Source organism: Rhinoraja longicauda, chromosome 35 (assembly GCF_053455715.1).
Source record: "Rhinoraja longicauda isolate Sanriku21f chromosome 35, sRhiLon1.1, whole genome shotgun sequence".
NCBI lineage: Eukaryota > Metazoa > Chordata > Chondrichthyes > Rajiformes > Arhynchobatidae > Rhinoraja > Rhinoraja longicauda.
The window spans coordinates 18137989-18150706 of NC_135987.1; the positions used below are offsets into that span (position 1 = coordinate 18137989).

At 43.5% G+C, this 12718-nt stretch overlaps 1 protein-coding gene across 3 annotated transcripts in view; it reads right to left on the reverse strand.

Annotated features, from left to right (window-relative positions):
- Positions 1 to 12718, reverse strand: part of LOC144609998 (calcium-activated potassium channel subunit alpha-1) — a 594620-nt gene that overhangs the window by 267276 nt on the left and 314626 nt on the right. For all 3 annotated transcript variants that reach the window (XM_078428430.1, XM_078428427.1, XM_078428428.1), the window contains exons 4-5: positions 10192 to 10285; positions 3330 to 3441 (exon numbers count right to left, since the gene is read on the reverse strand). In XM_078428430.1, the coding sequence (XP_078284556.1) occupies positions 3330 to 3441; positions 10192 to 10285 (206 nt within the window). The remainder of the gene's footprint in view (positions 1 to 3329; positions 3442 to 10191; positions 10286 to 12718) is intronic.

The window sequence follows — 12718 nt, forward strand, 5'->3', positions numbered from 1 at the left end:
TATCATGTTTGCCTTATGGACTTTAAGTTTATGAAAGAGAAAGAAAGAGATCAATAAAGATATATAATGATTTTTATGTAGGGGTTCCCTGAGACGTGAAAATTATTTCTAGGGTTCCGCAAGGGTAAAAAGATTGAGAAATGCTGCTCTGGATAGACACAAAAAGCTGGAGAAACTCAGCGGGACAGGAGAGAAGGAATGGGTGACCTTTCAGGTCGAACCCATTGTCAATAGACAATAGGTGCAGGAGTAGGCTATTCGGCCCTTCGAGCCAGCACCACCATTCAATGTGATCATGGCTGATCATTCTCAATCAGTACCCCGTTCCTGCTTTCTCCCCGTACCCCCCGACTCCGCTATCCTTAAGAGCTCTATCTAGCTCTCTCTTGAATGCATTCAGAGAATTGGTCCCCACTGCCTTCTGAGGCAGAGAATTCCACAGATTCACAACTTTCTGACTGAAAATGTTTTTCCTCATCTCCGTTCTAAATGGCCTACCCCTTATTCTTAAACTGTGGCCCCTTGTTCTGGACTCCCCCAACATTGGGAACATGTTTCCTATCTCTAACGTGTCCAACCCCTTAATAATCTTATACGTTTCGATGAGATCCCCTCTCATCCTTCTAAATTCCAGTGTATACAAGCCTAGTCGCTCCAGTCTTTCAACATACGACAGTCCGGCCATTCCGGGAATTAACCTAGTAAACCTACACTGCACGCCCTCAATAGCAAGAATATCCTTCCTCAAATTTGGAGACCAAAACTGCACCCAGTACTCCAGGTGCGGTCTCACTAGGGCCCTGTACAACTGCAGAAGGACCTCTTTGCTCCTATACTCAACTCCTCTTGTTATGAAGGCCACCATTCCTTTGGCTTTCTTCACTGCCTGCTGTACCTGCTCTGAGCTCAGCTCAGCTCAGAGAGCTATGGATGCACAGGATGGGAGCAACAGATCTTCCAAATTACTAAGGTAAAGGGATAATGGACATCTGGGGAAAGACATAAAGAGTGGTCTCTTGTTGTAAATTCTACTCCCGTTCCAAATTCCAACGAAGTCTTCATTTCACAGATCTACCACTAGATGGAGCCCCGACTGCATATTGAGCAGCAACCTCCAGGCATCTAGGCTGGGACTATCCCAGAAATCATCCCTATTGATTCAATTATGAACAAAGATCGCTTGACCCAATGTTCTTGTGAGAAAATAAGTATAATCTCGCCAGTTACTGGAACAACTGGCCATGGTCTAAAGCTGAATTTATTCCCAAAATAGATTTCTAGTTAATAGTTGGTAAATGTAAATGTAATTACTCATGTTATTACTGATTGGGGTCATTTTTACATGCAATAACAGAATAGTTTTAAATTGCAGGGACAATAGGTTCTTTTTTTACCTTTTAATAATTAACAGACCATGCTAAATCCTGATTAAATTCAACAAATTCTTGGCTAAGCAATAAGTTTCAATGTGCACTTGGATTGAATAGTCAACTTCTATACATGTTCTTAGTTTGATTGAACCTGCACAGCTAAATCCAATAACCTTCCACACACTGGGACAGATTGCAGTGACAGATATCTAATCATCACAGTGATGCAGTCACTGGTAGAGCTGCTGCCGCAGAGCGCCAGATACCCAGGTTCGATCCTGACGATGGGTGCTATCTGTGTGTGGATTTTGCACATTCTCCCTGTGACTGCGTGGGTTTGCCCCCGCAACCCAATAGATGTGCGAGTTTATAGGTTAATTGGCCTCTGTAAAATTGCCCCGAGTGTACAGGGAGTGGACGAAAAAGTGGGGTAACAGAGACTACGTGTGAATGGGTGATCGATGGTGGGAGTGGACTAAGTGGGCTGAAGATCCTGACTCCATGCTGTAGGAAAAAGACTGCAGATGCTGGTTTAAATCGAAGGTAGACACAAAATGCTGGAACAACACAGCAGGTCAGGCAGCATGTCGGGAGAGAAGAAATGGGTGACGTTTCAGGTCTGAAGAAGGGACTCGACCCAAAACGTCACCCGTTCCTTCTCTGCCGAGATGCTGCCTGACCCGCTGAGTTACTCCAGCATTTTGTGTCTACCTGTTTCCATGCTGTCTCTCTAAACTGAACTAAAGCATTCTCACAGAAATCCACTGACTGGCTACAATGTGCAGGTCCATGGGGTTCAAGACTTTGGCAGAGAGATGTATGGTTTTTCCACATCGAGACCCAGGATCAGGAGAAGGCAACTTTCCCTTTCTTCGTATCCCACTTTCTTATCCACCTCCTACATACTACGGACTATTTATAATGGCCAATTAACTTGCATGTGTTTGGGGTGTGGGAGGTAACCAGAGAACCAAGAGAAATCCTACGCGACACAGATAAAACGTGCAAGCTCCACACAGACAGCAGCTGAGGTTAGGACTGAGCCCAGGTCTCGGGCTCTGAGAGCCGGCAGCACTACCCGCTAGGTCACCATGCTGACCCTCCTCTTATACGCATCTATCAAGTTTGTCGAACCTCTTTACTCCATGGGGGAGGAGAGGCTTATGCTCTGATTTCACAATCCCTCATTACAAGACACATTGACAGACGTTTACCTGGTGTACCAACTTAATGAAAAGCACAGTGAATGAGCAGTACAACTTCAAACAGTTTCCAAGGTCAACCAAGGCTGATTAGCAGTTAGCACGAAAGCAAATTATTCACAGGTCATCAACCACTTTCATTATACTTGTAATTAAACCATCCTGCAAATGCAAGTCATAGAAGGCATTTATTTTAAACTGACCATTTCTGCAGTGATGATTTTCACAGTATGTCTGGCTTGAAGTGTTTTCATGCTCCATTGGTGAGTGCAGAAGCAATAATAGCTAAGCCATTTTAGTCTGAGTAAAATTGGTTTTCAGAGGACTTCAGTCGCCCAGTCATGAACACACAGCTTGGCTCTACATCTCTTGCAGTGCATACAAATCACATCAATGCCAGTTTTATACCTGGTACTGAAGCCATTTTACCCTCAGACCTTCTTGGAGGAATGCAAATATCAGTTGTACAACATTCAACAGTCTGTGGTGTGGCTAGGTAAAGAGTTGAGGTTCACAGTAAGTTATGTCCTCAACATGGAAACACAGACCAAACATCTATCTTAACTGAGGGGAGTCAGTCCCCCGGGAAGATGCTGACTCAAGGTGCTCTCTGAGGTTTGGTCTGCCAACAAGCACACACTCGGTGCAAACACGTGATGAGATTATTCTCCACCCACCAGCACAACTTCTGAAATGGTTAAATACTCTGAATAATGGGCGTTTGGGAATGGACATGGGTGAAGGAGGTGTTACTCACCCAGCCAGCTTCTGCTCAGGTAGACCGACACAAAGACAGGAGGCACGGTGAAGAAGTCCACCACAGAATTCACTTCCAGCCAGAACCATAGCTTGTCGTTGGCTGCAATAAACTGGAAGAGAAAGCACAGTGTGGTCATTTCAACCACCCACTCACTCACAATTCCCACATTTTGAGAAAAGCACAAAGATATTTTTCATTTTTAATTTAAAAAAAAAAAGAGTTGCACATTTTATGAACAGACAGATCCTGTAAAGACATGGTTCGTTGCAAATGGGTTACCACGGACAAAATGTACAATTCAGAGCAAGGAGCCTCCCAAAGTGAGTTGTTAAGACCAGAATTCACAAACAACTAGAATGGAGTGGCACGGTGCCCCAGTGGTAGAGTTGCTGCCTCACAGCAACACCGACCCGGGTTCAATCCTGACTACGGGTGCTGTCTGTACGGAGTTGGTACATTTTCCCCGTGACCGCGTGGATTTTCTCCGGGTGCTCCAGTTTCCTCCCACACTCCTAAGACGTGGAATGGAATACTTTATTGTCACGTGTGTCAAGGCACAGTGAAATTCTTAGCTTACAATAGACAATAGACAATAGGTGCAGGAGGAAGCCATTCGGCCCTTCGAGCCAGCACCACCATTCAATGTGATCATGGCTGATCATTCTCAATCAGTACCCCGTTCCTGCCTTCTCCCCATACCCCCTGACTTCGCTATCCTTAAGAGCTCTATCCAGCTCTCTCTTGAATGCATTCAGAGAATTGGCCTCCACTGCCTTCTGAGGCAGAGAATTCCACAGATTCACAACTCTCTGACTGAAAAAGTTTTTCCTCATCTCAGTTCTAAATGGCCTACCCCTTATTCTTAAACTGTGGCCCCTTGTTCTGGACTCCCCCAACATTGGGAACATGTTTCCTGCCTCTAACGTGTCCAACCCCTTAATAACCTTATACGTTTCGATAAGATCTCCTCTCATCCTTCTAAATTCCAGTGTATACAAGCCTTCTAAATTCCAGTGTCTACCTTACGTACCCAAGGTATACAAACAGCGGCTACCTATGGTGCTGACACAGTTACAAAGTACGCTGACTCCCCCTTTGCTTACGTGTACAAGTTTGTAGGCTAATTGGCTTCTGTGAAATTGTAAATTGTCCCAAGTGTGTCGGATGGTGTTAGTGTGCGGGGATCGCTGGTCGGCGTGGACTCATGGGGCCGAGGGGCCTATTTCCACGCTATATCTCTAAACTAAACTAAAATAAAACTAATGACTGCATCATTGCCTACAGAGGGGATGTCAGAACCTGCATTACTTTTCCCCCGCCATTGACACATGCTATCTTTTCACTTATTTTGCACTTAGCATTTGGTTAAATCGGCTAGATTCCTTTTCATTGTAACGTCAGTGGCATCTTTCATCCATTTTAGGCAGCTGCTCCCTGGAAATACCAATCATTGGGAATGTCTGAGTTACTGCCGTTCTATTTTAAAGGATCTTTTGGGGGGATAAACTATTTTGGTTCTACTTCCTCTTCAGCTCAGCAGATATAGAACTTACTAAAGACACTGGTAAATCTAGCAGACATAATTACTTAGTTTACAAAATTAAACTGGGTGTGAAATAACAGTGCAGTCCCCAAACAGGAGAGCACTGTTACAATATGTCTGAGGGCCTCTTGTGGCATGTTAACAGATCCCAAACAGAACAAGAGCAAGGATGTCCCTCCATAGGTGTATTCCAAGAGCAAAATACGAGAGCCACTGGAAGGTCATCAGTCAGAAGCTAAAACTCTGCCTCTCTCTCCACAGGTACTGTCTGATCAGCAGAGAATTTCCAGATATTCCTTTGAAAGCACTGTTAGATTTAAGCTGTGTAGGAAAATAACTGCAGATGCTGGTACAAATCGAAGGTATCACAAAATGCTGGAGTAACTCAGCAGGTCAGGCAGCATCTCAGCAGAGAGGGAATGGGTGACGTTTCAGGTCGAGACCCTTCTTCAGACTAACGTCAACCAATCCCTCTCTCCAAGATGCTGCCTGACCTGCTGAGTTACTCCAGCATTTTGTGATACGTTAGATTTAAGCCAGTGAAGGAACTAAAGCACAAGGTGCTGGAGTAACTCAACGGATCAGACAGCATCTGTGGAAGGAGTGACGTTTCAGGTCAGGTCCCTTCCTCAGACTGATTATAGTAGTGGGCAGAACGTTGGAAAACTGGTTGGGCGGGACAAATTTCGGCAATTGATAGATGAGGGGGATTTGATGGCAGATGGGTGTACAAAGACTGGAGCTGAAAACGAGACAGAATTATGTCAGATACGGAAAAAAGAGGAGTGCAGTGTCAAGCAGAGAGAGGGATATAGGTGTGTAAATGGAAAGGGACATGATAGGGGGAGAATGGGAGAATGAAGTATATGGTTCAATATAATTGAGATGATACTTCACCCCATAATGAATATTTATTTAGGGGTGCAAATCATTTTCTATGCTGTGCTTGTTTTGATATGATGCATTAAATGCAGACGATGAATAATGGAAGTGTCTCTGGTGCCTTTTACATTCTTCACGTTGCTTTTCAGAACCCGGGAAGAGGCATTGATTGCAGATTGTAGCCAAGGGCTAAGATTCTAGATCCAGTGCAGTAAATGGAGTTACAGGCAGAGTAATAGAAGGTAGACACAAAATGCTGGAGTAACTCAGCAGAGTTATAGAAGTAAACCCTGTACTTTAGTGGATGGGCCAAGGAGCTGGCAAATTTGAGGAAAACAGGACTTCTAAAACGCAATTGAATAGACATCTGCAGGGAAAATAATCTACAAAAGGATACAGGGAAAGTGTGGGGTATTGAGACATAGGATTGTTCTTTCGAGAACTGGTATGGTCTTTATGGCTGAATGACATCCTTCTATCACACAATAATCGCATAAATTCACAAGTTCTAAGAGCAGAATAAGGCCATTCAGCCCATCAGATCTACTCTGCCATTCAATCACGGCAGATCTAAATGCATCTAAATGATGAGGCAGTTTCTTGGAGGTGCTCCCATGAATGGTGGTAGATAATGGCAGTCATTGAGCACAACGCGGGCAGCTGAGGCAGAGAACTCCTCAACAGAATGCTTCCCACTGGTGACAAAAAGGCAAGTAATCGTTCCAACACTTAAGTTTAGTAACTCTGCAAAGGTCACCCTGGGGAGTATCTCCCCATTGGAGAGACAAGGAACATCTCTCAGCAATCGCAGTGTTGTAGTGGAAGCTTTGACAATTTCCTCAGCTCGACCCAGCAAACCGTAGCCTCCTGCTGAGATAACGTCTAATGCTGTTTTATTGATTTTCCTTCCATCAAGTCATCAGCAATAAAACGCAGAATAAATAATCTCCCTGAAACTCTCCAGGCGATATCTACATGTTAACATCCATAGAAAGACCAGTTATGCGATCCAGTGGTCACCTGTCATCAATGATTTTCACTTATCAATGATCCCGATTTTCCAACCAATGTCACTGAAGACATTGGACATTTTAGTTTTAGTTTTTTAGACTTTCAGCACGAAAACAGGCCCTTCGGCCCACCGAGTCCACACTGACCAGCAATCCCCATGCACTAACACTATCCTACACACACTTGGGACAATTTACATGTATAGCAAGCCAATTAACCTCCAAACCTGTACGTCTTTGGATTGTGGGAGGAAATGTTACGCTGCAATGCTGAGAACATATATTCTGCTCTCTGGTATTTTTCTCTTCACTCTACCCACTGAACTTGTGCATGGATTGATTGTATTCATGTAGAGTATTATCGGATTTTATTGGATAACACACAAACAAAAGCTTTTCACTGTATCTCAGTAATAAACCAACACCACGACCAACGTGTGTGTACTCTATGCATGGCTTGGAGGCTTGACATATGTTGTTGATATCTGTAATCCCTCAAAGAAGTGAGCTGTGGTTTTGCATACACTTCCAGCTGAGAGTCATGTGTAGGAGGGAACTGCAGATGCTGGTTTAAACCGAAGATTGGCACAAAAAGCTGGAGTAACTCAGTGGGACAGGCAGCATCTCTGGAGAAAAGCAATGGGTGACGTTTCTGGTCGAGACGTCTGAAAAAGGGGCTTGACCTGAAACATAACCTATTCCTTTTATTCACAAAATGCTGGAGTAACTCAGCAGGTCAGGCAGCATCTCGGGAGAGAAGGAATGGGTGACGTTTCGGGTCGAGACCCTTCCTCTGAGGAACCCGAAACGTCACCCATTCCTTCTCTCCCGAGATGCTGCCTGACCTGCTGAGTTACTCCAGCATTTTGTGAATAAATCGATTTGTACCAGCATCTGCAGTTATTTTCTTATATTACATAACCTATTCCTTGTCTCCAGAGATGTTGCCTGTCTCGCTTAGTTACTCCAGCTTTTTGTGACTATCTTCCGCTGAGAGTCATTGTGTGTTCAGTTGACTGAATGAGTCATCCGATGGGACAGACTGCATGCTCTCTTCTCTCTCAGTCACTTCCACAACTGGCAAAGCTCAATCACACTCAGTGACCGATTGTCTCAGGCTGTGACCTCAGCTTCGAAACAGGACCACAATAGGCCCTGACTACAAGGGACACACTGGCAGAGTGGGTGGAGTATTGGGGGAAAGTTATAACTTTTGCCTGGGATTGGAAATTCAGTCACGTTTTAGTTTTATACTGAAGCCAATCCATGCTGAGGACTGGCCACGATCAGAGAAACTTGGAATATAGCATAAACCTCAATTAACAATTGGAATATTTTTACAGGACACAAAAGGGAGATGAGGAAGCATTTTGCCTGTCCTGAAGATAACGAGTATTATATCATATATCATATATATACAGCCGGAAACAGGCCTTTTCGGCCCTCCAAGTCCGTGCCGCCCAGCGATCCCCGTACATTAACACTATCCTACACCCACTAGGGACAATTTTTACATTTACCCAGCCAATTAACCTACATACCTGTACGTCTTTGGAGTGTGGGAGGAAACCGAAGATCTCGGAGAAAACCCACGCAGGTCACGGGGAGAACGTACAAACTCCTTACAGTGCAGCACCCGTAGTCAGGATCGAACCTGAGTCTCCGGCGCTGCATTCGCTGTAAAGCAGCAACTCTACCGCTGAGCTACCGTGCCACTATTGTGGCACACAGCCAGCACTTATCAAACATGAAGGGCTTTCTTTCCTGCGTGCAGGGTTGGTTATGCAAACAATGTGCAAGGTCATAAGCTGTGAGCATAAGCACATTAAAATTCTGCGAGGGGCTGGCATGGGGAATGTCTGCCGTCACAGTGTGGCTACCACACTGTTCATTCTGCAAGAGAACAGGTGACAGCACCGCCTCATTTCAAATTATTAACTGCTGTGCGTTTTTATTTTCCAAATCCATTCATAGAACAAAATCCCCAAGTAATTATACATTTGCAATCTAAGCCGGGGATAATGGAGGTTGAGATGATCCAGTCCCATTAATAGCACAAAACAAGGTGACTGTGCCAGAGAGATTGTCTGGTAAGAAGGTCTCAAATATTCTAGTGCAATCTCGGAAGTCCCAGATGTGAAATGCCTCACATGTCTCACGCTGCTGAATGCTCTGGCCTCTGCTCTTGATGGAGATATGACGGCGCATGGTTTAAGGTTTGAGGTATTCACTGGCAAATTGCTGATTTGTATTCGACTGCTTCTCGATGGCCTTCAGGGTCCGAGTAACTACCAGATTAAAGTCGGCTGCAGCAGTACAGTGCTTCAGTCAGGGAAACTAGCCAACATACTGCTCACACCACTAAACACCTGGACTTTAGAATTTAGAGATACAGCGCAGAAACAGGCCCTTCGACCCACCTGCGATCTGCGATCATCCCGTACACTAGGATTGCCCAATACACGAGGAACCATTGACACTTTACAGAAGCCAATTAACCTATAAACCTGTGCGTGTGGGAGGAAATGGGAGAAAACCGGAGCTCCCGAAGAAAACCCACGCGGTCACAGGGAGAACGTAAAAACTCCGCACAGACAGCAGGCGTGGTCAGGGTCAAACCCTGGTCTCTGGTGTTGTAAGGCAGCAACTGTATTCTGCGCCACTGTGCCACCCCTCATTACGCATCTAACAGCTAATCTTTTGCCTTCCGTTCCATTTATTTGGAGGAACAAAGGGGTCAAACTATTACGTTCCAGTGGGGTAAATCTGAGCTATTTGCGATCCCGAGTTCTTGGAAGGTCTAGGGTCTAAATAACAGATGATGTAGCATTAACCTCTTGACTAATAAATGCTCTTTTTCCTTTTATAACTCAGGTGAGGTTTGTCACAAGAATCTAGCTGTGTCATGATAACAGGAAGCAGCCATTACAAACAGGAAGCAACAAGAGATTTAGTGGAATGAAAATGTCAGTACATTTTTGTTAACCAGCATCTGCAGCTGTGTGTAGATAGACACAAAATGCTGGAGTAACTCAACAGGACAGGAAGCATCTCTGGAGAGAAGGAATGGGTGACATCAATGGGTGACAGAAGGAATGGGTGACACAAAATGCTGGAGTAACTCAACAGGACAAGCAGGACTATGCTGCCTGTCCTGCTGAGTTACTCCAGCATTTTGTGTCTATCTTCCATGAAACCAGCATCTGCAATTCCTTCCTACACATTTTGCCTGCAGCTCTTTGTGTCTCCGTTGGTACATTGAATATATTTACCCATGAAAATCTAGCTGTGTAGATCTTCGTGTCAGAAGATTTGATCGAGATGGATAATAAACTAGAAATAAAATGCTTGCTGCGTAGTATCAAAAAGCCAAGCATATGATCATATTGTAAATACAATTAAAGTCCATTAACTTTGTTCTCACCCGCAGTCCAAAGTATAGCAGGAAGAATACGTTGAATGCCATGTCAATCTGTAATGTGAAATCATCGTAGAAATTCTGGCAGGATTCTATTGGGCTAGTGAAACACAGGAAAGGAAGATTTAGTTTGAATCGGAACAACACCAAGCACAGAATAATATAAGCCACCATGAAACATTTTCAGTCCTCATTACACATATCAATAGCAAGAGTCATTATCCCTGCAATTTTCCATGTAAACTGTTCGTTTTCATACTAGGCGTACACGAGGAGAGAGCATCCGATATCATGGAATACCGACAATGCATCGGGAATACATGGGATTTGCTGTAAAAAAGGAACATGCAAAAACAAAAGAGTACAAAGCAGATATCATTCAGTACGTTGTTGGTCCCCGATTAACCCTTAAAGAACTGAATACTTCAAAGTCAGTTTAAGATTTACAATGAGATATATAGGCATGGAAAAAACATCAGTTCACTGTAGTACATGCTTAAAGTGGCATGCCTCAAACACAAATATGTATTAAATCTTTGTAGAAGTGCAAGGAGCTTTTAGCAGTGCTTTAAGGGTTACTAAATACATGCAGCATCGCTTTTGTCCATATGAGAAGCAACCATAGCAAGTGCTAAAATAGAAAATCTCTTCTTGAGTAACAGAATCAGGCATCAGTTATTGATGTGTATATTTGTAACACATGCAATTCAAACAAACAAAATTAGAATTGCAACTCTGTTTAACTTTAATCCTCTGAAACGTTTACATCTACTTGTCACTCCACGGGTTGCAGCCGAGTAAATTATGGAAGAGGGCTCTTCAAACGAAGACAAGTTCTAAAGATATCCAACCAGAAGTCCTACATGCAAATGTGTACTCGTTTCCAAGTTGATATGATGTTTTAACTGCATAGAATTCCACCATTATAAAACTATCTTATGAACTTCTGGTAAATATGTGATACATTTTCAGTGCTTTATTTGCCTTCTGGAATTAGACACAAATTGTGCATGTTTTAAGTAGATATATAATGCAAATAATGAAATTGAACACCAAAGGTTAGAAGCATTTAAATAAAGGTGCTGGAAAAGTCCAGCTTTGCAAAGCTCTGATGAAGGACTCCAGCTAATATAATAGTTGCCATTTTTCCTTCCCCGGTGCTTTAAATTTATTTTAAAAATCAATTTTTGATTTAAAATTAGTATTTTTTTCTACATTTATTCCCTGGACCCAATTCATTCACTGGTGTGAGACAGATATGCACACAGTGCTGGAGCAACATGGGACATTTAGGAGGTTTCAACACCATAGTGCAAAGGGAATTAAACAGATTACACACAAAATAGCTTTAACCTACTGCAAAGCTGCTTAACTTGGCTTGGCCCATGTTTCGAGACCCCAAGTCTAATGTTCAAAGAGGCTCAGCATTTCTAAATTCATCAGTGTGATAGGAGCAGAATTAGGCCATTTGGCCCATCAAGTCTACTACGCCACTCAATCATGGCTAATCTATCTCTCCCTCCTAACCCCATTCTCCTGTCTTCTCCCCATAATCCCTGACACCTGTACTAATCAAGAATCGATCTAACTATGCCTTAAAAATATCCATAGACTTGGCCTCCACAGTCTTCTGTGGCAAAGAATTCCACAGCTTCACCACCCTCTGGCAAGAAATTCCCCCTCATCTCCTTCCTAAAGATACCTTCTTTAACCTCTGGTCCTCGATTCTCCTACTAGTGGAAACATCATCTCCGTATCCACTCTATCCAGGCATTTGGTTTGGATCCTCCAGTGAGTTCCAGACTTTGTGTAGCTGCTAGCACTTCAGGATCGTTTAGCAAGCCCATTAAGTCAGCTACATTAAGTCAGGTATGTAGGTTAATTGGCTGGGTAAATGTAAAAATTGTCCCTAGTGGGTGTAGGATAGTGTTAATGTACGGGGATCACTGGGCGGCACGGACTTGGAGGGCCGAAAAGGCCTGTTTCCGACTGTATATATATGATATGATATGATATGATATGATACATGTCACATCCAAGTACAGATGCTGTTCGAGGATATTTTACAAGTGGATCTACCATTTCAAACAATATATTAACGTATATTTTTGCAGTCGAGTCTCTGGTACTTCCCCAAGATGGAGAAATCACCCTCTAAGATGAAATACAATCAATATCCAGAGTCTCAGCTTGGTTGAACTCTGCAAAATTCGATGTGTGACTTCAGTGTTAGATGCCAGGTGAAAGAAACATAGCTTTTGAAGGCAGCTTTTTAAAATCCAATAACAAGTGTGACTGCCTCCACCGACTAAAGCCAATGTATGCTTCTAAATATAGCGGACACGGAATATGCAGACAAGCAGCAGCCCATGGTGAATCTGCTGAATATTGTCCATGCTAAGAAGCTGCTCTAGTCCAGGGAAAGAAAGCCGAAAGCAGGAGGGAAGGGGAATGTCACGGACCCAAGGTAGTTGCATGAGGGGGAAGCCCTTATCAAGAGATAGTGTGATAGTCGAAAAGAAAATTGTAGAGA